Source organism: Carya illinoinensis, chromosome 8 (genome assembly GCF_018687715.1).
Source record: "Carya illinoinensis cultivar Pawnee chromosome 8, C.illinoinensisPawnee_v1, whole genome shotgun sequence".
Taxonomy (NCBI): domain Eukaryota; kingdom Viridiplantae; phylum Streptophyta; class Magnoliopsida; order Fagales; family Juglandaceae; genus Carya; species Carya illinoinensis.
The window spans coordinates 16,216,736-16,244,019 of record NC_056759.1 but is presented as its reverse complement, the minus strand read 5'-3'; the positions used below and the strand labels follow the sequence as shown (position 1 = coordinate 16,244,019).

Genomic DNA, 27,284 nt, shown 5'->3' with positions numbered 1-27,284 from the left:
CCTAGGGACCACGAAGTCGACACGACAGCATTATCGTATCGTGCAATCCGGTCTTCGCCCAGTGAAAACCCAGGAGATGTCACTCAGTATTATCCACTCTCGAGTGATTAGAGGAGCTCCACCGAGATAATACCCCATCCCGGCTTGGGGTCATGATACACACGTACCCGAAAATCCATTTACACAAATAAATCTAGTTTTTCTCCATTTAATACATGTACATGAATGCACCATGCAATGTACACCTCAAGACACAATTTAACCAATAAATCACAATATCAACAACAACCAACAACTCCGTCCTCAAATCCATCCGACCCCCGACTCCTCGGACTCAGTTCGGAATAACCAACAGTCAATGAATTTATTGTAAAAGCAATAATATATTTAAATCTAAAATAGAGTTTGAAAAATACTTACAGTGTTATATGATAATTTTTGAAGGATCAAGGAGCTGCAAATGGCAGAGAAAAAGCAACGAAATAGTGTAAAATACACTGTGGCTGTGGGTTGTAAAATACCCACTTTCGAACGGGGACAAACCAAGACTTGAAATTGATAGGGAATGGCCTAGAGGTGTTTATGAAGCTAATAAAAGTGAGAGTTGGCCGTGGGTGGCGGCGAAAATGGCGGTGGAAGCGAAAAAAGGGCAAAATGGAGGTGAGCTCATGGGAGCTGCTTCGGTAACGGATCGGAGCTGGATATGGGTGGTTTAGGATCGCAAGAGGTAGGTGATGAAGTGGTGAAGAGATGGTGGCTGGAGGTGGAACGACGGCGGCCGAAGAGTACAAAAATCGTGCGGCTTGGAGGAGCTTGTGGCGGCTAACGGTGGCTCGAATGGAGGTGAAACTTGGTGGGGAGGTGCATCGGCCAGAGGAGAAGATTTCTGGGTGGGTGGTGTTGACCACGTCGCCGGCGAGCAGTGGTTCTGGGCGGTGGAACGAAAACAGATGGAAATGGATGAAAGAGAAGTGTCGCGCACTGGAGAAGAACCGAAGAAGAAAGAAGAAGAAAAAATAAAAAAAAAAAGGAAAGAAAAAGAAAATAGAAAAAGAAAAAGAGAAAAAGAAAAGATGGGGAAAAGAAATGAGATCCAATCCTTACCTCTTGAGTTCAGAAACTGATAGATGAAAACAATTTTAAAAGCTATAAAATGACTAAATTTTAAATCCAAAAACAAACTAAAATAAATTATACCATAATTTAAATTCAAAATGATAATAATATTAAGAAAGTTCTACAAAATAAATATCACAACTAAATAAATTCAATTAAAGTACAATAATTTAAAATAAAAGAACTAATATTTTAATTAAATTAAAATACTCTTTCAGTGAAAATACACGTAAAAATGAGGTATCACAGTTATAGTTTCGGAGAGACTGAAAGAGGGTTCGGCGTGAGAGAGGTAGGAGACGGGTTCGGCTTGAGTGAGACGGATTCAGAGGGTAGGGTTTTTTTTTTTTTTTTTTTTAACTTTATATACACCCAGTTAACTGGGTTTCGTATTATAATCCGGTTATCATAACTGGGTCCAGACCGGGTAGAACGGTCATATGAATGCGGGTTTCGGCCCGGGTTGAACCCGGTTATCCGGATTCCAGTTCAGGCCGGATAAAAACTGGCCGGTGATGAGCAGTCCTACATATAAGCATCACCTCAAAATTCACCACAAAACCAGAAAATTTTTTCACAAACTAGAAAATTTACCATCAACTACGAATCATGAAACGGTGAAACCCGTACACCAGGTTGCAAAGCCCCAAACAAAGATCAGTTCTAATTCATAATAATCTACCAAAAATTCCAAAAAAAAAAAAAATCGCAACTAAGAAAGCTGCTCTGGCCGTATGAATGCAGAACATGAGGTGTTGATCTTTGAAGGCCTGATTTCAGACGGAAAAAAAAAAAAAAAAAACAGAGGAAGAGTTATGAGATATATGTCTCTGTGTGTGTGTAGTACCTGGAATGAGGGTGAACCTCGAAACTCAAGATTTGGAAGCCTTTCAAGTCGGTGGAAAAAGAAAGGATGGGTTTTAACTAAAGATAAAATTGATAATTCACATAAGTTGACATGGATGGTGTGCGAGCTGTGTTAAATTGAAGGTTTGTTAATGGCATTTTTGAATGGGCAGGTGCTAGTTTGTGGTCGAATTTTGACCGTTGGGCGTTGTTAGTATAAATTTTATTTTATTTTATTTTTTAATATTTTTAAATATTTTTAAAAAATAAAAAAATATAGTAATAAGTTAAAAATCATTTTTAAATCCTAAAATAAAGAAAAAAATATAAAAAAAAAAAATTGTAGTGTAATTTCAATTATAAATATATATTCTACCTTTTTATTAACACCTATTTCCCCACTGCCACGTGTACAAATTCACCTACGATTGGAGATTTCTTCCTTCTCCTTTCGTCTATCTTCTCAGCTCTGCCCAAGGTACATAACACGATACTGCTTCTTCGACCCCAAACCTGAATCTCTAGCGCAACAAGTATCGACGAGACGTCAGAATTCAGACGCCATAGCCAATGTTACAGTAGCGGATGATTGAAGCATCCAGAGTTGAGCTATTATTATCCCTGGTAATAATAGCATTTCTTGCTTATGCAATTACGCCCTCTTACGGAGAATCCTCCACATGCTTGACGGTTTACAAAGAGGGCGGTGCTCCGGCGGTTTTTCGATCCCCCAAATGCCCCCGATGGAACCTCTCAAAGCCTCCTCTCGATTCACGGACCACCACCGCCCGTTGCCAATCTGCCACTCTTCAGGGTCGCCGAAACTCCCAGGAGGATCGTACTCTCTGTGCCCTCGATATTCGCATCCCCTTCCCCGGTACGCTCTCTCTCTCCCTCTCTCTCTCTCTCTCTCTCTGTGTGATCTGTTTTGCAATTGCCATATAATCTTAATTTGATGTTGGAGCAGGTAAGATTGGGGTTAAGGAGGTTGTAGTGGGCATTGTTGCGGTTTTTGATGGCCATAATGGCGCTGATGCCAGTGACATGGCTTCCAAGCTTTTGTTGGAGTATTTCGTTTTGCATACGTATTTCCTTCTGGATGCAACGTTTTCGAAGAAATCTGCCGGAAGGTTTCTGGATAAGAGAGAATATGATGTTTTTCGAGTGCTTAACTGGGATGAAAGAACTACTAGGTCAGCATGACTTGAATCTTGGAGAGTGATTGTGTTTTAAGTATACGTACATCTCAATATCGTTATTACTTTTACTATAATCGTTTTTCGCGTGTTGCATGGGGTGTTCTCTTTTACGGGCCGATTCATAAAAAATTTTGAGTACGTAAGTTTAAACATAAAAAAGAATCGCTTTGTGACAAGTGTATTGAAATAAGTACTTTCCACATTTTCTGCATGAAAAAGTTGAAGGGTCAATTTTTGTATTTCACCTTTCAAGATCATCTATTATAATTCTCTGAGGGATGTTTTGTTGACGTGTGTACACTCAAATCTTTCTAATCATACGGCAGTTCATTTGAACTAGCTATCTGGTTCTTTTTCTTTTCCCAGATGTAAGTTTTTAGAGCATGAAACTTCTATTTTGGTACAGCTACCTTATACTGTAAATGGTGTTCGTTGCATGTTTGTCTCACCACATATTTTAGATCGGGAAAGATGTTGTGGAGTGATATTTTTAGATTTTGACTGTTTTCCTAGGTTTAAGTATTCATGGCCTGCGGATCTTGATGATTCTCTTCACTTAGAAATTTTGAAGGAAGCATTGCTGAGGGCAATCCATGACATTGATGTGACCTTTTCTAAGGCAAGTTCTGTTTGATGTTTCTCTGCTTGTTTAAGAATTATTGTGCATTATCCATTGTTTTTGGTCTTGATTTGACATACATTTACTTGAGCCATGAAGGAGGCGTCTAGAAGGAATCTTGATTCTGGTTCTACAGCCACAGTCATACTAATAGCAGATGGTCAAATTTTAGTTGCCAACATTGGAGATTCAAAGGCATTTCTCTGCTCTGAGAAATTCCAGTCTCCTGAAGAGGCTAAAGGTTTGAAGTCTGATGGTTTAATTCTCTGTTTTTATGCGTGTTCATATTCTTTGAGTGCAAATTTTGATTACACGCCATTCTTTTACTTGTCATTTGATCAAAAACATAGTAAAGGGTTTTTAAATGATGGTGGTTGGATTGCAGCGACTCTAATAAGGCTATACAGGGAGAAACGACGCAATGGTGCTATTTCCCGTGCAACAGATAATGACAACTTCAAAGCAGCTTCCTCCAATGGACTGGTGCATTTTTATGTCAAGGAATTGACCAGAGATCATCATCCAGATAGAGATGATGAAAGGATGCGGGTGGAAACTGCTGGTGGGTATGTTTTGGAGTTGGGTGGTGTACCCCGAGTAAATGGTCAGTTGGCTATTTCCCGAGCAATTGGCGATGTGTCATTTAAAAGGTCAAATTCACAAACAGAAAAAATTTTGTGTATTTGGAATCACTTTTTTCTTGCCATAGAACAGTTCTGCCAGAAAGATAAAATTTAATGACTACTTTTTAGTTGTTTGACAAAACTATTGAAATGATGCTGAAAAAAGTTTGTATTGATTGAATTACCCTAAAAATCATTCATCATCAAGAACTTTGGTCGATAATCCCTGAAAATATGAACTAGAAAACCTGCTCATCATTGAGCATCACAGCTCAGCGGCAAAGCTGAGGTTATTGCCGGTTGGCATGAATGAGCAAAACGCATTGGTAATGCCCATATTATTTTGGCCATTTCCATCAAGATTGGAGAACAAGGCACAGCAAAGGCCTTGCAACATGTCAGAGACGTCAAGAATCCGGAAGCTAACAACAAAGACAATGATAGTACAAGGTGTTGTGGGTTTGTCTATGGGGCTTGGCTGAGGTTGGCAGCGTGAATGATTAGGAACGGTATCATTGAATGAGCTGTGGTTGGTTTGGTAGCCAATGATGGGCTTGGACAACATGCTCAAACTGTCTTTCAAAGAGAAGCTTTAATCAATCAAAGTTGTTTTGCAACTTTTGTTTTGCTTTGTTTACTGTTAATCAGGAATGCCTTTTTGATGATTGAGGTTTTGAAGCTGCACCAAACATCAAAAATATCATAAATGTTTTCAGAAATGCATTTTATGTTAATTATAAAAAAAAAAAGAAGAAAAGAAATGCATTTTATGTTGAAAAACTCAATTGGCCTATTATAATTTTCAAAAGATATCATAATGAAGGTCTGTTTATTCGCATTTATTTGCTTTTTATAATCTAATACCCTTAATTGTCCTTGCAAAAAAACAAAAAACTATTTATTTATTTGTTGTTCTGATTTGTATTTATTTAATTTATTTTCAGTTTTGGTGTTATATCTGCACCAGAGGTCACAGATTGGCAACCTCTGACCATGAATGATAGCTATCTTGTGGCTGCATCTGATGGCATTTTTGAGAAGTTGAGCGTGCAGGATGTTTGTGATTTGTTGGGGGAAGTGCAGAGTCATGGTTCCTTGAGATCAGAACTTTCTGCTTCATGCTTGTACTCATTAGCTGATTGTATAGTTAACACGGCCTTTGAAAAGGGCAGTATGGATAATGGAGCAGCTGTTGTGGTTCGTTTAGGATCCTTGGGTTTTTCTGAAGATTTACTGAATGAAAGGTGTGTTGGAGAGGGAGACACAGATTTCACAGCAACAGGAGTTGTAAAGTTCAGTTATAAACGCTCAGGTGGCTCTGCCTGCTTTTTATTTTTTTCAGTTTGTACTAGAGCAACTGCCACATCAATACCCAAAACTTCAGAATTCATTTTCCCATGACTTTCCCTTGCTCTGTTTGAAAGGAAAAAATGCTATGATTTTTTTTTTTTTTTTTGGGTTTAAAAGTAAGGGAAACCAATATGAGTTGGTTTATAGTTAATGGCCTGTTTTCTTATTTTTATTTTCTATATTTTGGTTTCATCGAGTTGCATCATAACCAAATGAATTAGAAGTCTAAACTAGCTGGTTTTAGCCCAGTTGATGCAACTTTTGGGTTTCCAAGATGCATATTAACTGGTAGTAGAAGGAAGAAATCACTGTAGTGTTTTTCTCTACAAGGTGTCTGCTTTATAACATTATGCATTTCATTTACATCTTTGCGGTTTGTGATTACTGATATTTGACTGTTGTCTATATGAGGCACATTGGCTCTGTTTGATTTGGGCATGTGTGTCCCTTAGATACATTCAAGTTAGTCTTTTGCTGTTCATTTATGTGAACTACCTTTTCTAGAAAGGAAAAAAAAACTACTTTTGGTGTATTGGTGGTGACAAGTGGTAGTCTAAAGTTGTTGATACCATGTCAAAAACTTAAGATGATGAATCAAGTGATGTGGATAATATTGAATGATTTCTTTATTGACCATATGACAGATTTGTATCTTTGTGTATATGCTAATTGTGATGATTATTTATCTGCTATTGTACTCATTACTATTGTTACCCTGATCAGCTGATGGCACCACTTCTGACCTAGTGGAATTGGACCATACGCATCCAGTTGTGGCCAAGTTTGAAAGATTATTGGTAAGTCAAAAAGCAAAGTATTTTCATTTTTTCTTTGTTTTGATCCATTTGTTTCTCTGGATTGGATGCCTTAGTATTATATATCATTGCTAAGGCTACGCTTGGATGCTGAGTTGAGTTGAATAAAATATTATTAGAATATTATTTTTTAATATTATTATTATTTTGGGATTTGAAAAAGTTGAATTGTTTATTATATTTTGTGTTGAAATTTGAAAAAGTTGTAATAATTAGACGAGATGAGTTGAGAAAGGTTGAGTAACCAAACGGGCCCAGGCTTGTTTGGAAAAAGTTTTCATTCCAAATTCTCATTTTATCTTCTTTCCAAACATCATTCAAAAACAAATACTTTCAAATTAATCATTACAACTTTCCCAAACTAATTATTAAAACTTTCCCAAGCTTTCAAACAAAAAATAAAAACTTCAACCTTTTCAAATTCCTAAAAAATTTAATATTAAAAAACTGTATTCTAATAATAATTTAACTGTCTAATATTTTTTATTTAACTTTTTCTCTCTCATTTTCCAAAATCCCATAAAACATTAACTCAAAACTATCTCACTACTATTTATGAATTATCTTACTACTATTCACAAAATTCTCATCTCATCTCATCTCTCTCCCCAAACATGCCCAAAAATGTTTTAAAAGCAAGATGTTAGTATGCTTAGCCTATTGAGTTATTTACTCAGTATGTTAGAGTAATATGCAACATAACAATTAAGTAATCATCTAATTACATTAATTTTAAACATAGCATTTTATGTAATTGTTGCCTATACAAAAAGCATTTTATGTAATTCTCTTGTGCTTTGCTAAATATACACATCTATAATAATTGACGACCACAATCAAATTAAAGTACATGGTTGAATTGAAATATAGCAAAAGGGCCATGAAATAAAGCTCACGAACTGTAGGTATTGACTTCTATACTAACATAAGTAATCCAATATCAATCCATCTAGAAAGCCAACTTGGACTATTATATCGGGTTCTAAGCATATACATCACATGCAGAAACGTGTGGCACCATGGTATATAAATGATCTTCAATATCAACTAAATACTTACAAAATTTTGTCTGCGTAATTTTCTGAGTCTTGGAATGATATTTTCTATTTTTTTTTCAGAAAAAAAAATTAAAAATTTATTTTCTGAGCTCTATATTCAATGAAAAAAGCTCCAAAAGTGTGCTTTGGTAAACCAAAAGTGAAGCACTTCAGCCCTTTACACTCTGCGCTTGAATGTACTTTTACCCTACTGCCTTGAAATTATGATAATTTATTTCTCGCCAAAGATATGTCATTCTCTATAGCAACATACATAGATGACTACCAAACTGCCAATTTCAAGGTGTTAGAAGATCCACCACACTAGAATGCATAACCCAAAGGAGTAAGAAAGTCATTGGCATAGGCCTTGTTTGTTTTCACAAATCATCTCAATGCATCTCATCTAAGCATTATAACTTTTCCAAACTCCCACACAAAATACAATAAACAATTCAACCTTTTCAATTCCAAAAAAATATAATATTAGAAAATAATATTCTAGCAATGTTTTATTCAACTTTCATCTCATCTCATCTCAACTCATTTGTATAAACAAACGAGTCCTTAGTCCATTAAAACCTATCGCAATTGCCTAAAGGAACAAGGTGGTTGAAGAAGAAGATTTTAAGTTCATTCTTGTTTGCCCATAATTCAAAACTTTTATCATTACTCTCCCTGCAAATGCGCCACAAAAGACATATGGGAGCCATCTATCTTCCATATTTATGCAACTTGTGGATTACCTTGAAGGTCCTTTCAACTTGCTAGGAAATTCACCAACCTTCTAGGCATTCATTACCCATGCTAATCCCATTCTAGTAAATAAGTTCTCTATAGACTCTTGGCTACCACAAAATGAAGAAGCAAGTGATCTAGCGTTTCCCCATTATTGATCTAGAAATATTTGTGGTTAAAAGAAAGAATTCCGGGTTCATATAATAAGACCTTTATTGAATTAATTAATTTCTTCTTCATTTCTACTGGGAAAGATTTGCATGAGTGATAGTGGCTGCATTTCTTGCTCTAGGTCAAGAGGAAAAATTGCAATTTTGGCTGTTTTCATTTATTTGAGAACCTTGATGAACATATGGATTACCCATTGCAAGCTGGAAAGGAGGACCAGACAGACTATATGTATGACCTACCTCAGGCTCTACCTGATGCCCTTGATCAACAGTGTGGTAAGTGAAGGTCTCACAAGGGTCTTTAATCCTTGGTATTTCTTTTGTAATTGTATGATCCCATGTATTACCTCTTGGCAGGACACCTGTCTTCCCATACTGCTTTTAGCAAATTGGATTTAAAGCATATTAAGTTACTCTATTTTTTCTTTTGTTTTAAAATTAATGTTCATTAGTCTCCTTTTTGAATCTCTCTTCCTTTGCGGTAATATCAATATATTGTCAGATATTTTTATTAATAATATATTGTTAGATTTAGATTATGCAATGATAGAATCTGAATCTGATAGTCAGACAGTTGCCTTATTTTTGCTAATAACAATTTTTTTTTTATAAGTAATAAATTTTATTGAAACGAATGAAACTAGGCGGAGCCCATGTACACATGAAATATACAAGATGAGACACCTAATTACATTCTAGAAAGCTGAAAAGAAAACAAAAACTCATGAAAACTCTCTCCCTTTAATACAATAGCAGAAAATCACTGAAAAAGTGAAGACACAAAGAAATTCCAGATATCCCCCACTGCTCTTTCCCTGTTGTTAAAACATCTGTCATTCCTTTCTGTCCATACACACCACAATAAACACAATGGTATCATCCTCCAAGCCACATCCAATTGATTTCTTAACAATAACTACTTTATTTCTTCTTTGTAATTTGGATTTTAGGTGGACCTTTAGATTTGCATAATGACCAGAGTTTGTGCTTCTACCTTGGTATGACTGTTGATGGAGCTAAAAATCAGTGCATAAATCCTGAAGGCTTTGCTAGTTTTCTTGGTCTGCTTCAGTCGATTCCACTCCATGACACTGGTTCAAATTATGGATCATTTGAGTATGCAATGCCGGACTTGAGGTATGTTTTGTCCGATTTTTTTTTCTTAAATAACTTTCTCGTTAAAACTTTAACCTTATGAGCGTATATACTTTAAAGTGCTTCAATTTTGACATAAGCAATTATGCATGTAAAATAATAATAATAACAAAAGATCCGAAAGGCATGCGATGCGCCTCTGCTGTGTTCATCAATGTCTAAATGTACTAACAGTAATCATTATGATCATGTTAAGGAAGCACTTACTTCGTCTTCTCGATCTGAGATGCTTCTCATAAATTGAAAATGATAATTATATCCAACAATGTCCAATAAACTGAGTAATCATTCTAGTGTTTTATTGGATGACCTGAAATTTTTGCCTTATTTATTTATTTAATAAGTTTGTCTCATGGAGCACTTTGTTGAACAATTGGCATGCATGACTAGAGCTCTAAATGATGGAACTATTGACATAAATGATCTGCACACAGCCCTGTACTTATATGCAAATCGTACAGTAAAACCCTATGAAAAGGGGCAGATGCAAGAGCAGTTCCAGTGTTAGAGCTCTAATGATCTTGTATGTCCTGTGGCAGATGTAAATTGACTAATAAACCTAAAAAAAGCATATCAGATTGAAGGGGGAAAATGCAGGTGAAAAGGGTGAAATCTTCTCATACAGAAGGGCAAATTACCAATTTAACTGACAATGCAGGAGAAATTAATTTTAACCCAACATGACATTTTAAGAAAATGCAGCACAAGGAATTAATTAGGTGTGTAAAAATTTCAGTCTGGACCAGAAAACCCAACCGGATCGAACCAGATCGAAATTCACAATCGTCGGTTTTGGTCCTGGGGTTTGGGATATTAGTGAATTATGTAATTTTCATCTAACCTATGACCATTGACAATAGAAAATGTTAAATATATAATTATTAATTAACTAATATATAATTATCAATTTTGATAATTTGAACAACTTTTTTTAGGCTATTTTTAAGTAAAAAATGTGCAAAAAAAGTTAAATAATTGTATTATTCAAAATTATAAAGATTGTGGCCTTTTTTATGCTAATGGGCCGAAAATACACATTGTGGGCTTTTTTGTATAGTTTAGGAGTGATGGGCTTTTTTGTATGATTAGGCCGCCATTTGAAACTGGCTTGGACCAGTATGGACCAACCAGACCAACTACACCCCTAGAATTAATGGGATATAGAATATTACAAAATATGCAATCTGAAAAAATTATTTCACTATTGTTTTAGAAATAAGTTGGCTGAGTTCCTTCCGTGGATGTGGTCGTAGTATGATGTGCTAAAATGAGGGATGCATGGTGATGATTGTGTGCTAGTATTGCTTATTGATGCGCATTTAACATTCTAGCTGGAATAGGTTAATATGGACCATTAACTTATTAATGGCCTGGTTATTTCATTGTATGCAAACCAATTTAAGAGAATACAAATCCTTTATGCTTATTTTCACTGTTTTCGGTGTCATACATGAAGTTCACTCTCTTCTTTTTGTTTTTGGAGAAGATATCCCTAAGCACTCTTTCCTTTCTGGTTGTTAGGTACAAACTAAAGAAGAGGTTTGGTCGGGGATCATATGGTGAAGTATGGTTGGCTTTTCATTGGGATTGTTGTCAAGAAAACAATGGTTCAAACTGTTATGGAAAGAATAATTATATCTCACCTAATTCTTTTCATTTTAACTCAAACCATAGTTCATCTGCCCATAGTCAGGCTGATCCTGCTGATGAGAACTTGTTCATTTTGAAACGTATAATGGTAATACTTTTTTAAGCTAAATTTGAAACTTCAGAATTGCATGTAGATCCTTGATGTCTTTTTGTCTCTACAACAGTTTTATTCACTATGAAATATATATCAAGATTAGCATGGATGACTATTTGCTTGCCATGAATAGGTGGAGAGGGGAGCTGCCGTTTACTTAAGTGGTCTACGGGAGAAGCATTTTGGTGAAGTTTTCTTAAATGCATCTAAGTGCCTTGGAGGCTTGCTATCAGCTGGAACTTCAAATACTGTTGTGGATGAATCTTATCTGGGAATATCTGACCCATTAGAGACAAATGATACAGTGGTCCAGGAAAACACTTGGAGTTTTGAAAATGTATTTCTCAACAAATTTAGAACTCAAAGAGTGACATATGAAGAAGGTCTGAACCATATTGCAAGATATGTAGAGTCTTTTGAATCTCAATCTAATGAAATATGGCTTGTATTTCGCCATGAAGGTGTGTCCTTGTCGAAGCTTATGTATACCGTGGAAGATGTAGATAATAATGCTGATGAAGGAGTTAAACGTGTAAAACACGTTCAGATATTGCGTCCCTCAAAATGGTGGCATTGGTTGAAGACTACAGAAGCAGGACAAGAAGAAATGCGCAATCTTATATGGCAGTTGGTATGTCTGCAATACAGGTTTTGGATTGTTGATTGTCCTGAAGTTTTTGGAAACCTAGTCAATCTATCAATTTTTTAGTTCTTTAGATTCGATGCTGCTATATTTTGTAGGAATTGTTGCTTGGCTTGTGTTAACAAATCTCATAGAAGCTTATCCTTATCTCATAGTTAGAGTTATTTTTCTTATTGGCTAGAAAAGTTTATCTTGATCATGTTTTTTTTATTAGTGAAATAAAATTTTATTGAATCAAGTAAACAGGCAAAGCCTAAGTACATAGGTGAAGCCTAAGGACATCACCTAATTGCAAGTAAGAAGCTAGAAGCTAGAAGCTAGAAATGGATACAAGATTTGATTGGTAAGAGCCTTGGTCTTAGGGGTATGCTTCTTTAGGTCTAAGGCTTGAATGCTTGGGTGCAAAAATTTTTTTATAGGCTATGCCCCTTGGGTGAAAATCTATGATTTACCCGATTTGTGTGATGGTATGCATTATACGGGTCCAGGATTTAACTGAGTAAGATATGTTGCATTTGCATGGTCTTTGGGATTCCTCATCATCCAAAAAGAAAATGATGAAAACTAGCTCCATTGAAGACAATAGCGTAGGCCCATAAAAATAAGGCATGAAGAATGAAACATCGAAGTTCTTCCAAAGATCATTCCCGGTCTTCAAAACTCTCACCATTCCTTTCAAGCGAAATGCACTAGATAAGACATAAATGATGGCAGCAATTTGGTAACCCTGAAGATTGCTTCAACAAGCAAAAAGATCCACCACCCTCCCCTCCTAGGCATTACCCAAGCAATATCTATCTAGTTAAAGATATCATCCCACAAGACCCTTAACACTCAAGCAATATCATTCCCGGTCTTCAAAACTCTCACCATTCCTTTCAAGCCAAATGCACTAGAAGAAATAAATGATCCATTGATCATTCACTTTTCGTGCACATGTAGCACCAATTCATAACAATCAGTCCATGCTTTCTCAAGTTGTACACAGTCATAATTTTCCAATGTGAAGCAGTCCAACTAAAGCCTTACTCCTCCGAATGCACTTCCAAGGAAAAGGATTATGGATTTGACAAGACATAACCTTGTACAAGGATTGGACCATAAACTTCTTGCTCCGAGAGTGAGACCAAAGCATCCTATCCACCTCACCAATACCAATGCTTGAGGCATAGAACAAGCTGAAAAGTGTGGAAATATCGCCCAATTACCAATCATGGGCAGCTCTAAGAAATCGAACATTCCACTCCAAAGAGCCACTAGAGCTATCCAAAAGGTTTGCCACTAACACCTCTTGGTCTAAGGCAATCTAGAAAGAAAGGAAATGCAATCTTGAGGGCCATGTCATCGCACCAAATGTCATTCCAAAGTCTGACCCTAGATCCCTTTCCCATCACCACACCATGCGCATCTCTCACTTCATTCAAGTACCAACCTGCCAATCAGTCCCATGATTAGAATCGATAAGTACCTTCCATAAAGACTCCCCTTCCTGGTGATACTACCATAACCATTTCCCAAGAAGAGCCTTGAAATCCTTGACTTTAGGACTCTCAACCCTCTACTTGAGATCAGGGAGCAAACCCATCATTTTTTTTTTTGATAATTAAATAAGTTGTTTTAATCAAAGAATAGGCAAAGCCAAGTTCATTACGGTAAAAGTCCTAACTAAGTAGGAGCAATAGATACAAGGAACTCATGTAAATCTAGCCTGTCAAAGTCAACAACAATGGCCCAAGTACCAAGAGTTCTAATGAAAAAAGCTTTAAGTTCCTCCATCAATTTCTCTTTGTCCTCAAACGTCCATTCATTACACTTCTTCCATAGACACCACATGATGCATATAGGAACCATCTTCCAACAGCCAAAATCTGTTGGGTGCCTCGTAAACTTGTCCAGCTGGCCATAGCCGCCACCACTGTCTCAGGCATAACCCAACCCAAGTCTATTATATTGAAATAACGCACGAGCTACCTCACAATGAAGAAGGAGATGATCCACGGATTCTCCTCCATTCCTACACATACAACACCAATTTGTGATAATCACCCTACGCTTCCTCAAATTATCAGTAGTTAGGATCTTGTCCAAAGAAGCAGTCCATACAAAAAACGCTGCTTTGGGAGGCGCCTTATGTCTCCAAAGCTTTCTCCAAGGAAACTGAATTGTAGGTTCTTGTGTAAGAGACTTGTAGAACGAGCAAACTGAAAACACACATTTGCTTGTAGGTATCCACCACAATAGATCTTCTTGCAAGTTACTCAATCTAATTGAGTATAAGAGGCTGAAGAAAGCTTCTAAATTGTTCATTTCCCAATTGTGGGCATCCCGACTAAAATTGATGTTCCATTGTATTTGTTCACCCGCTAACACAACTACCGCCACTAAAGCATCTTTGGCACTTGCAACCTTGCATAGTTAAGGAAATGAATCATTTAGAGCACAATTACTGCACCAAATATCATGCCAGAATTTGATCCTATCCCCTGCTCCTAGACGAAGTCTTGTGTGACGAATGAAAACTCCAAGCCTCTTATACGTTTCCACAACCCCACCCCATATGCCCCTCTCACTTTGTTAGTGCTCCACCCTCCCCATAAGCCACCGTATTTACTCTCAATCACCAACTTCCATAGGGCCCCTGGTTCTTGATGGTATCTCCACAACCATTTTCCAAGTAATACCCTATTAAAAATTCACATTTTGAATGCCCAAACCTCTATTAGAGATCGGGCTACAAACCTTCTCCCATTTGACTAGGTAGAATTTGAATTCACCTAATCCTCCCCACAAAAAATCCCATTGGAGTTTCTCAATGATTTGCTGGAATAGGGAACAAGGAAAGGAAATAATTCGGTAGATTAGACAATGTACTCTTAATCAGTGTAATCCTATCACCTTTTGACAGGTACATTCTCTTCCATCCAGCTAAGCGCTGCTCTACTTTCTCAATCAATGTGTCCCATATTGAAGCCGCTCTCGAGGCAGCCCCAATCGGGAGACCAAGGTAGGTCATAGGAAGCAATGCAATCTTACACCCTAGAATACTCTCCAGCTAACTTATATGTTGAACATCTCCAATAGGCACCATCTCTGATTTGCTAAATTCACTTTCAACCCAGATGCTACTTCAAAAGAAAGGAAGAGAGCTTTTAATACTTGGACCTGATTATGATCTGCCTCACAGAAGAAAAGAGTGTCATCTGCAAACAACAAGTGAGAGATATTAATAAGTCCCCTATCTAGGGATTCAATCATAAAACCAGTGACTGAGCCATCAGCAACCAGTGACTGAGCCATCAGCAACCAGTGCTGATGTCATTCTACTCAATGCCTCCATCACAATAACAAAGAGTATTGGAGACAATGGATCTCCTTGTCTTAGTCCCCGGGTGCTATTGAAGAATCCAGTTGGGCAGTCATTAATCAGAACTGGAAATTTAACCGTTGATATACACTATCAGATCCACGATCGCCATCTCTCTGTAAACCCACACCTCTCAAGAAGGTCAAGCAAAAAATCTCAATTAACATGGTCGTATACCTTCTCCATATCTAGCTTACAAATAATTCCCTTATTGCCAGATTTCAGTGTACTATCCAAACATTCATTTGCAATAAGCACCGTATCTAAAATTTTTCTGTCTTTTACAAAAGCATTTTGGGGTTTAGAAATTATCTTCCCCACTATCTCACCAAGGCAATTCGCAAGGACCTTAGAGATAATCTTGTATACCCCATTAACTAGGCTAATGGGTTGAAACTTCCTAATCTCCTCAGCCCCCACCCTCTTCAGTATCAATGCAAGGAAAGTGGCATTTAGGCTTTTCTCAAATTTTCCGACTGTATAGAATTCCTGAAACACCTTCATTAGATCATCCTTTAAGACAACCCAGCAAGTTTGGAAGAAACCCATAGAAAACCCGGACCCAGGGCCTTGTCTTTTGCCATTTTCCTCACCACTTCTAGAACTTCCGCCTCCTCAAAAGGCCTCTCCAATTGATTGGCTTCCATAGACCCAATTTGGTCGAAAGCAAGCCTATAAAGCTTGGGTCTCCACGCCACCTGTTCTGTAAGATCAAAGAATTAACCAACATGGTTATTAATCACCTGCTCTTCCTTACTATCAACACCATCGATCTTTAACATCTCAATGTCATTGGATCTCCTGTGTGAGTTAGCTACCCTATGGAAAAACTTGGTGCTTCGATCTCCTTCCTTTAACCATAATGCTCTTGATTTTTTACGCCACAAAATCTCTTCTTATAATATAATCCTTTCAAGATCCGTATCCAACACTAACTTTTGAGCTAGCTCTTCCTGTGTTAACGTTCTAGACTCTTGTAGTCTTTCTAACTCTTGGATCTCACTTATCATGCATTTCTTTTGTTCCCCTAAGTCGCCAAAAGCCTGCACATTCCAAAGCTTTAGGTCCTTTTTTAGAGCTTTCAGTTTTCCCGCAAAAAAGTAGCTAGGGGTACCCTGAATCTGATATGAAGATCACCACTGGCAAACCCTATCCACAAAAACCTTCCAATTTCAGCCACACGTTTTCAAACTTAAATACCAACGCCCTCTTTGGATTCCCATCACAATCCAACATGATGGGCCAGTCATCCGAACAAAAATGAGGCAATCTCTTTTGCCACAGTTCCGGATAATCATTTTCCCATTCCGGAGAGATTAAAAATCTATCTAATCGAGACCACATTAGATTATTAAACCACGCACATGGGCCCCCCGCTAATGGTAAATCCACTAGATTTAAATCAAAGATGCATTCCGAGAAATTTGACATTGCTGGTCGCATTCTTTATTTCCAAAACACTTGGAAATCTTATAACATTAAAATCTCCTCCAATGCACCATGGGAGATCCCACCAATTATGTACTCCAGGTAATTCTTCCCGCAATAATCTTCTGTCATTGTTTAGATTAGGACCATAAACACCTGCAAAGACCCACAAATAGTTGTCTATCACACTTCGAAAATAGCAAGTTACCGTAAACACCTCCTATGAAATCAACCCTTTTCTCCACCACCCATTGATCCCACATCACCAGCACCCCTCTTGAAGCCCCATCTGCTGCCAAATGCACCCAATCCACATGTATACAGCTCCAAATACTTTGTACAATCTTTCTAGTAACCACTTTCAGCTTTGTCTCCTGTAAACAAATGATTTCCACCTTCCACCCCCGTAATAAGTTTCTTATTTGAAGACGCTTACTAGCCTCATTTATTCCACGGACATTCCACGATACAATTTTTTGTTTCATTTGGGATAGACCAACCCCTTCCCCTTTGACCTGTCTCTAATGGAACTCCCTTCCAAATTCATGGACCAAGTTAGTCTATTGAGTTCACACTGTTTTTTTGAGCCAACCTTCCTTTGTTGCTGGTGCCTTACTTTGATAGTCGTGAGTAAAGCCCAGAATTGTTCCTCATACCCTTCACACTTTAATCCCACGACTTGTTGAATGTCCTTCACCATGTGTAACACCCAGTCTGAAATATTGGACTTATCTGGAAACATAAAGTTTAAAGGCATAGGATCACACAGTGTATACTCTACCTGTTCCTCCATAATCTCTTTCCCAAACCCTTCACCAACTGCCCCATCAGACTCACTCGTCACCTGCATAAGCCTCTAAGAGGTCTCCTCGTCAGATAGGAAAATATCCCCACTGGCCGAGTCCTCAAAGCACTCCTTTTCTTTAAAAAAGAACAGTAAAGTTGGACTTCAAGAAATGAAACGGGGAGTTATTTGGTCTTGTTGAGGAGAGGAAGTGACACTTTATCAGGGAACTCAGAGAGTTGGATATTATTGTAGAAGAATTTCATTTTTCAGAAGTCAAATTGATGAGAAGGGACGGGGTTAGTAAATTGGAAAGGATTATCCTTTAGTAGGAAATGAGGATTATCCTTTTGGGTCAAAGAGGGAGACAAAAATACAAACGGTTTTCATTGGATGCTAACTCGAATCATAGAAATGATACGATTATGCCCTACTTATTTAGTGAGGAACTCTCTTTAGAAACCAAAGAAGTGTTAGAACATATTTTGCTGTTTTATACCTTCCTCCACACAAAACGATTTTCCTCGAGGCTGCGTTTGGATGGTCTTATTCTCGATTCTATTGTTGAGGGGGATGTGGGCTGGTTGGAGTGGCTGGAGTGGCTTTTGAGGAGAATAAGGTCTTTCAAGTGGTGAAGGATCTGAATGGTGATAAGGCCTCAGGCCCTAAAGGTTTCTCACAAGCTTTCTTTCAGTCTTGTTGAGACATTCTCAAAACAGACTATGTATTCCATGATTTCCATGCTCGTGGCAAGTTTGAGAATAGCCTCAGTGTTACATTTACTGCCTTATTCCAAAGGTAGCCAGGGTGGTGGAGATCAATGATTTTCCTCCTCTCAGCCTTGTTAGAAGTGTCCAGAAAATTATCTCCAAATTTGTAGTTAATTGATTGAAGATGGAACTAGCAATTATTATTTTCAGCTCTCAGGATATTAGGTTCCATTATGATAGCCAATGAATGTCTTGATTGTAGAATCAAATGAGGGATTCTGGGGGTTATATGCAAATTGTACTCGGAAAAGGCTTATGACGATGTGAATTGGAACTTTTTGTTGTATTTATTAAGGAGATGTGATTTCAGGGAGATGGTGTGGTTGGATAGCTCACTGTGTTTCTACAGTGTTTTTTTTTTTTCAGTTTTGATAAACGGTAGTCTCTTAGGTTTCTTTAGCAGCTTTTGGATATCATGTCAAGGTATCCTTTATCACCATTACACTTTATACTGGTCATGGAAGCACCGAGTAAAATGCTATAAGCTGCTTAAAACAAAGGGCTTTATTTGGTTTCTCAATGGCGCTAGAAATAATTTGTTTTGTATCGGTAAACAAAATTTTATTGATCATAAGAATAGGCAAAGCCCAAGTACATGGGTCATATACAAGAGCAATGCCTAGGAGTGATGTTCTACTGTTACAAGAAATTCATGAATGGTCATGCCATTAAAATCAATTACAATCAACCATTGGAATAAGGTGTTAAATAAGAAAGTTCTAAGTTCACCCAATGACCGCGCACGATCTTCGAAGTTTTACTCGTTCCTCTCCCTCCAAAAACACCACCATAGACATATCGGAATCATCTTCCAAATTGCAGCAATCTGAGAAGTGCCTTGAAGGCCTCTCCATGAAGCTAAGAGGTCAATCACCCTTCTTGGCATCACCCAAGCTACACCCACCCTAGTAAAAAGTCATTCCATAAAGTTGTGGCAATTTCGCAATGCATTAGTAGATGATCGATAGATTCTTTGCTCTTTTTTTATACATAAAACACCAATCCAATACAACAATACGGCGTTTTCTTAGGTTGTTAATACTGAGAATCTTCCCCAAAGAAGTTGTCCATACAAAAAGTAATGCTTTAAGGGAGCCTTTGTCTTCCAAATGCTCTTCCACAGAAATGGATTTGCATTACGCTTAGAGTTGGATTGGTAGAAGGAATGTATTGTGAACTTCCCTTTCATCGAGGGGCGCCAAAAAAGTTTGTTTTCACCTCCCCCTCTCATAGGGACTGAATAGACTAGGGTGTACAATTCAAAGATTGCGTCAACTTACCAATCATGAACAGCTCTAAGAAATGTGACATTCCATTTGGGGGGTGCCATTAGAATAGTGAAGGAGGTCCGCCATCAAGGCTTCTTTCATACTTGCTATGCCAAAGAAGTCTGGATTGGCTTCCTTAAGTGCCCTCAATCACCACACTATTTCATGCTAGAGTTTGATACAGGACCCATCACCTACCTCAAAACGGGTAAAACTAGAAAATATATTACGTCCACATCTTATGTGCTTCCAGAGCCCCACACCCCATAGGACTCACTCACCTCATTTGAGCACCAACCTCCCTATGCTCTGGCACACTTTGAATCTAAAACTGATCTCCACAAAGCTTCATGTTCTAGGGGATATCACCATAGCCATTTACCCAACAATGCCTTGTTAAAAAGCTACAAATTTCAGATACCCAAGCCTCCCTTGTTAAGTTGGGGAACAAGCGGTGGCCCATTTTACCAAATGAAATTTGAACTCATCATTCATCCCTCCTAATAGGAAACCTTGCTGTATTTTTTCCATGCGGTAATCTAACTGTGATGGAAGCAGAAATAAAGATAGCAAATAAGTCGGTAGGTTGGATAGGGTACTAATAATGAGTTTGTCTGATTACATGCGCAAGAAATAATTAAGAGTCTGTCTTGTCTCATCTCTTGTGAGGCCATCCAAGAGCATATGGCTATTTCAGTTTGAAAATAAATTTGACTGTACAGCCCTCCTCAAATTGATGCGGGTTGATCAACAAGCATCAATTTGCTATTTAGAAAACAATGTCGATGATGAGTGAGAGCCTTGGTGAAAATATCAGCAATTTGTAATTCAGTGGAAATGTGTGGAAGAGTGATAACATTAGCTTCAAAGGCTTCACGGATAGAGTGACAATCGACTTCAATGTGCTTTATGCGCTCATGATAGACAGGATTGGCCGTGATCTGAATAGCACTTGTATTATCAGCATGTAAAGGTGTAGGATCGTTCTCAAAGAAGTCTAACTCAACAAGCAAACCTTGAAGCCAAATAATTTCAGAACAAGCAAGAGACATCGCTCAATACTTAGATTCTGTAGATGACTTAGAAATTCTGTCTTGCTTCTTACTCTTCCAGGAAATTAACGCATCACCTAAGAATACACACCAACCAGTGATGGAGCGACGTGTATCAGCACAACCAGCCCAATCAACATTGCTATAAGCAACAAGACAATGAGAATTTCCTACAAGGCAGAAGTGCCCTGGACATAGCATATGATCCTACAGACAGTAGTCAAATGAAGATGACAAGGAGTCTGAAGAAATTGGCTGACTTGTTGTACAACAGAAGAAATATCTGGTCTTGTGATGGTGAGATAGACAAGGCTACCCCCAATTTCCGATATAACTGGGATCAACAAGTAAGTCACCCTCCTGTTTGCGAAGCTTGACATTTAATTCCATGGGAGTATCGACAGAGGTAGCTTCCTGCAGTCCAACTGTAGCCACCAAATCACTAGCATACTTATGTTGATTGAGTGAAATACCAGAGAGACTACGATGCACCTCAAGATCAAGAAAATATATGAGAGACCCAAGATCTTTCATATGAAAGGATTCTGAGAGATGGGTCTTAAGCTAGACAAATAAAGCAGAATCAGAACCAGCGATCACAATATCATCAACATAAACCAAAAGAACAACAATACCCATGTCTGATTTTCGAAGAAACAATGAAGTGTCATACTTGCTCTGCTTGAAGGAAAATTATAACAAAGTGGTTCAAAATTTATCAAACCAGGCCCTCGGAGCTTGTTTGAGACCATAAAGAGAGCGACGAAGTTTACACACATTGGAAGTTGGAGAGGGTAACAATCCTGAGGGTGGCTTTATATAAATACACTCTTTAAGATCCTCGTGAAGAAAAACATTCTTAACATCCATTTGATGTAGTGGCCAATCATTAAAAGCAGCAAGAGCTAGAATCGTACGAACAATGGTCATCTTAGCCACAGGAGCAAAGGTCTCCTCATAATTGACACCATATTCCTGATTATTCCCAAGGGCAACAAGCCGAGCTTTATAACGGTCCAAATTCCCCTCAGACCGAACCTTGATTGAGTAAACCCATTTGCAACCCAGAGGAACTATAGTGGAAGGACAAGGCTCAATGTCCTATGTGTGATTGGCCTCTAGAGCGGCAATTTCTTCATGCATAGCTTGTCGACAACAGTTATGCTTGACAGCATGTGAGTAGCATGTAGGAATATCAAAATTGGATAATGCAGCAATAGAGCTAAAATAGACTTACCAAAAAAAACAAAAAAAAGCTGAAATAGAATTTCCAGAAGAAAACCCATACCTATCCGAGGGTACAGACACTCAAGGAGAGCGACGTACCAAAGGCTATGGAGGTGCTGCAACTAATTGATTCCGGTGCATGTTAGGATCAGATATCAAGTGAGCCACTGGAAGAGACTGTGGGCGGGAGTGTCTCGTATACACTATACCTGGTTTGGTTTAAAGCGAGAACTGACCTGATGAAGATATGAGAACTACTGCTCAAAGCAAGGGAGGACCACAGCAGAAGAAGAGGGCACAAATGACACAAAAAATAAATGTTGATTTTAAAAAAAAATAACATTCCTAAAAATGCGTGTACGATATAATGTAGGATCATATCAAACAAATCCCTTTTGACACACATTATATCCCAAGAATGCACATCTAACAGATTGAGCAGATAATTATGTTACTTATGAGGAGGTAAATGAACAAAACATACACAACCAAAGATACAAAAATCATCGTAACTAGGTTGCTTAGCAAACAAGCAGAAATAGGGAGACTCCATGTGTAAGACTCGGGAAGGTAAACGATTAATCGAGTAGCAATCTTCAGAGCCTCGACCCAAAACATGGATGGAACACAAGATTCTAGCAAGAGAGTACGTACCGCATCAAGAAGATGACGATTTTTGCGTTCGGCTACTCCATTTTGTTGGGGAGTAGCGGGATATGAACGTTGATGGATAATACCTTTAGAAGCCAAGAATGCTTGAAACTCAGTAAACAAATATTCATCACCAGAATCTACACGTAATGTCTTAATAGTCACAAAGAATTGATTGTCAACATACACTAAAAACTCAGTGAAAGTACGAAAAACCTTAGATTTAGAGCGAAGAAAATAAATCCAAGTGAATCTGCTACGATCATCAATGACAGTCATATGGTATTTAAATTTTTCATGTGAACTAACCAGGGAAGGTCACCGAACATCACTATGGATAAAATCAAAGCAGTGAGAAACTCTACTAACATGCAAAGGAAATGGAAGAGTTTTGCTTTTACCAAGTTTACAAGAATCACACTGAAGAGATAAAGAAGAACGTTTTTTATTACCAGGAAAGCCAGAGTGCAATACATGAGATAAGATCTGAGTATTGGGATGGCCTAAACAATGATGCCACACCATACTCAGATCAGGAACATTATTTTAATATAAGAAACTGGAGAAAGTGCTGGAACAGGTAAAAATAGTGAAAACAAGTGCCCCACTTTAGGTCCCTTCGCAATTGGCTCCCCCGTTACCTGGTTCTGCACAACACAACCATCACCAGAAAAATTAATAGCACAATTGTTATCAACTAATTGCCAACAGAAATAAGACTCGTGGTAAGCTGAGGAGCAAGAAACACATTAGTAAATGTAGATGAGGCATCTCCGATAGCAGCTATTGGCAGAGAACTGCCATTGGCAGTCTGAATGAAAGATTGACCAGCATAGGGCCGAGCATGACACAGAGTGGTGGGAGTGTTCGTCATATGATTAGAAGCCCCCAAGTCTATGTACCAAAGTTTAGTAGAATTGTTACCTTGAAATCCCATCGCAGATAATGCTGAAATTAGCATCTGTTGCACCATTTCAAGGGTGCAGTAAGATGTGGCAGGAGGTGCAAGATCAAAGAAAGCACCTGAGGAAGAGTCGTGTGCTACCGAAGTTTCTGCGGGAGGAACAGTAACATAAGTCTAAAATGCTTGGGCCTAAGGATTCTGGGGCGGATACGACATTCTTTGATAATATGACCCTTTTCTTGCAATAAGAATAATATTTTTTAGGACAATTGGCAGCAATATTTCCATATTCCTTGCAGCAGAAACACTGCAAATTTTTAGAAGTCATAGGTAATCCTCGTCCTTAGGCAGCATAAGCCATAGTTGCCGTCCCAGAACTACCATGAGATTGCTCCAGAATAGCTTGAGTACTAAGATGTTTTTCGCGAAGTAACTCACCAAAACAAATATCAAGAGAGGGAATAGGAGATTAGTTTAGTAGAGAGGAGCGAACAGATTCATATTCCAAGCGTAGTTTCATAAGAAACTGATCACGCCTGCTAGTCTCATGAAGCTTCTGAATAGTCGAAAGAGCGGCAACAAGAACATCCGCTATAACCAAATTAGTATATTCATGCCAAAGAGTCAAAAATGCATAGTAGTAATCTTGGATGGAAAGACTACCATATTGAAACATGGCAATCGCATGTTCCAACTGAAAGCGACGAGCATCATTATCTTGATGATAAACCTTCTTCAAGTAATTCCACATGGATGGAGCGGAGCGATGAGCCTACAAGTTGGTGACAATATGTGGCTCCACCGAACCAAGAAGCCAAGACATGGTCGAGCATCAAGCATAGCCCAAGAAGAAGAAGACACGACATCCTTGGATTTGTCAGTGTTGGATGTTTGTGCAACATCTATGCCATCAATATGCCCCCAAAGGTCTTTTCCCTTGAGGAAAAGTTCAAACTAAAAGGCCCAAGTAGAGTAATTTTTGCCTGTAAACTTGACACACAGGTGCAGAGTCCATTGCAAATAAATGGAACCCAAGACAAAGCAAAAATATCCAAAAAATTAAAGGAACCAAGAGAAGGACCTGCTGCTGACAAATGAGAGAAGCGAAAAAAATACCCAGACCAAAAAATAAATATGCCGAAACCATCCAATCCAGGAAAAAGACTCCCAAAAAAAATCTCTGAACAAAAAAAATACCAAGACCTTAAACAGAGGCTGCCGAAAGACACCACTCCAGGAGAAGAACGTGTCAATAGACTGAGAGGGTGCCCAAAATGCCCAAAACTAAGACAAGCTGCCGACAAAGACTACCCTAGAAACAGAATGCCGAAAACCCGAAGCTTTGACGTCGGACGTGATACACCAGAAACAGAAGGTGCCAAGATGTGCTGCCGAGACTCAGAAGACGCTGATACACGAAACCGAGAAAAAAATGATTCACGCGGGCGACAACGAAACTGAGATAAAAAAAATTTTCAACCAGCTCTTGATACCATGTCAAGATAAGTAAAAAATGCTGTATGAATGGCCGAATGGTTGTCCTTGTGATTTCTCTCTATTATATAAACTGTACAAAAGAATTCTATACATGGAAAGAACTACGTATATACTAATGTTATCCCTATACAATCTGTCAAATATTAAGCTAATTATTCGGAAGAGTAATTCATGGAAACAAATATGAAAACAAGTATGGAAACAAATATGGACAGCAAAGGTGCATTGACAATCATCGCTTCCATGGGTCTCCATCTGGGAGTGTCTTTCAAGATGAAATCAATTTTGGATGGTCTGATAGAAAAGGTGGAATGCCATCTTACAGGATGGAAGCAGCTTTACTTATCCAAAGGCTGGTGTGTTGCACTGATCAAGGGAACTCTCTCCAATCTTTTCGTACTTATTACTTGTTTTTATTCCCTATCCTTGTGGGATTAACCTGCCATTTTTTATTAGCTTCAAAGGGACTTCTCATGGGAGGATTACTGGATTAGGCAATGAGTTTTAAGTTTCACCTAGTTAAGTGGTCCAATATTTGCACTCCACTGTTGTTGCATGTATTGGGGATTTGAAATGGATTATTCTTCAACAAAGCTTTGTTGGGAAAATGGCTTTGAAGGCATTATGCTATGAAGAGGGAAATGGTGTGGCGAATGGTGCTGGGAGCTAGATATGGTAACATGCAGGGAGGATGATGTTCCAATGAGGTTTGCAGGCAGTTTGGGGTTAGGGTGCAAAGGCTATCAGAAGAGGGTGGGGGGACTTCTCTTGCTTTATTAATTTTAAGGCGATGCTAGGTTGAAAGTTAGATTTGGGTTTGATGTGTGGTGCGACGATTAACCATTGAAAACTATCTTCTAGAGTTGTATTGTTTATCCCAATGCAAAGAGGTTTCAGTTGCAAAACACTTTCAAATTTCAAACGACATTGCCACATGATTGAAAATGTAGATGTTCTATTCGTTCTTCAACAAATTGTATTTTTTCAGGTCCATCTTATTTCAATGTGTTCATCTCTTCATTTGTCTCCTTATTTCCTTGGAAGTGTATTCATAGGAAAGATCCGAACCACCTATAACATGAGAAAGAGGCACATTATGGTATTGGATGGGTGTACCATGTGCAAGCTCAATGGGGAAAGCATCGATCAGCTTTTGCAACATTGTGAGTTGAGTTATGGGTGGCGATATTTAAAATATTTGAGATTGAGTGGATTATAACTCAACGAGTGGAGCTGTTGATGGAATCCCTATGTAAGCCATATAAATTCAAAGGATGGTCCTTCTATACCTATTGTGGTGTATTTGGCAAGAGCGCAATGCTTTAACTTTTGAAGGCTGTGAGAAAGGATGTTTTTGGAATTTTTTTTTATATGTAAAAATTTATTAATACCAATAGGTGTAGCCAAGTACATAGGATGTAGACAAGAGAAAACACCTAGCATACAAGGAATATTAAGCCCATCCAGGAAAATGAACCTAACAAAGCCCTAGCCCAGATGTTTTTGGAATTAAAAGCACTACCTTCACCACCTTTTATGTTTGGATGGCTACCCACCACAACTTTGTATCACTTGAATTTCCAGAGTTCAAAGACTTTTTCTCTTTTTCTTCTTCTTGTTAGTTGGGTGTTTCCTTTGTATCCTCCCTATGTACTTGGGTAGGTGTGACAATGATCTCTATTCCTCATTGCATTTAGGCAGCCTTTGTGTTTCTTTACTCTTTTAATAAAAGATAGTGTAAAAAAAGGTTCTCCATGTGTGTTTATTGATTGAAGTAGGTTTATAAGTTTGTATTTGGATTTGTACCAGATATGTCCTGTTTTTAGTAGTTTTCTCTCTCTTTTCCCCGTTGCTCATTTAGATATCTGACACAATCTTTTTCATATGCTCAGTTGTTGGGGATCAAGTCCTGTCATGATCGTAATATCACCCACAGGGATATCAAACCCGGTGAGGGCATACTTGCTTTATAATAGAGCCAGTTATCAATTAGAATGAAGTGTGTGTATATATATATGTATATTGTACATTGCATTATAATATATTTATATATGCATATATATGATACATAAATACACACATTTAGATATTGTGATGAGATACCAGTTGGCTGGCATTGGTTAATACAAGCTCCATTAGTCCATTCATTTTCTCCTGTTGGTTAATCAGCATTATTTCGATTGTAAGGTCCTACATTATCCAGTTATTTGGTTATGAAAAGGGTTTGAAGAAAACAAACTGACATACTTTTGCATGATTTTGCAACTTTCACTGCCCATCTGTT

At 38.0% G+C, this 27,284-nt stretch overlaps 1 protein-coding gene across 8 annotated transcripts in view; it reads left to right on the top strand.

Annotated features, from left to right (window-relative positions):
* The first annotated feature begins 2,362 nt into the window (after nt 1–2,362).
* Nucleotides 2,363–27,284, top strand: part of LOC122318432 — a 36,082-nt gene continuing 11,160 nt past the window's right edge. For 2 of the 8 annotated variants that reach the window (XM_043135775.1, XM_043135774.1), the window contains exons 1-11: nt 2,363–2,839; nt 2,921–3,155; nt 3,675–3,780; nt 3,880–4,430; nt 5,348–5,715; nt 6,477–6,550; nt 8,636–8,789; nt 9,464–9,650; nt 11,190–11,406; nt 11,546–12,043; nt 26,893–26,950. In XM_043135775.1, the coding sequence (XP_042991709.1) occupies nt 2,548–2,839; nt 2,921–3,155; nt 3,675–3,780; nt 3,880–4,430; nt 5,348–5,715; nt 6,477–6,550; nt 8,636–8,789; nt 9,464–9,650; nt 11,190–11,406; nt 11,546–12,043; nt 26,893–26,950 (2,740 nt within the window). In that variant the 5' untranslated portion in view covers nt 2,363–2,547. The remainder of the gene's footprint in view (nt 2,840–2,920; nt 3,156–3,674; nt 3,781–3,879; nt 4,431–5,347; nt 5,716–6,476; nt 6,551–8,635; nt 8,790–9,463; nt 9,651–11,189; nt 11,407–11,545; nt 12,044–26,892; nt 26,951–27,284) is intronic. The other 6 variants (XM_043135772.1, XM_043135777.1, XM_043135773.1 and 3 more) reach the window with 6 other exon arrangements.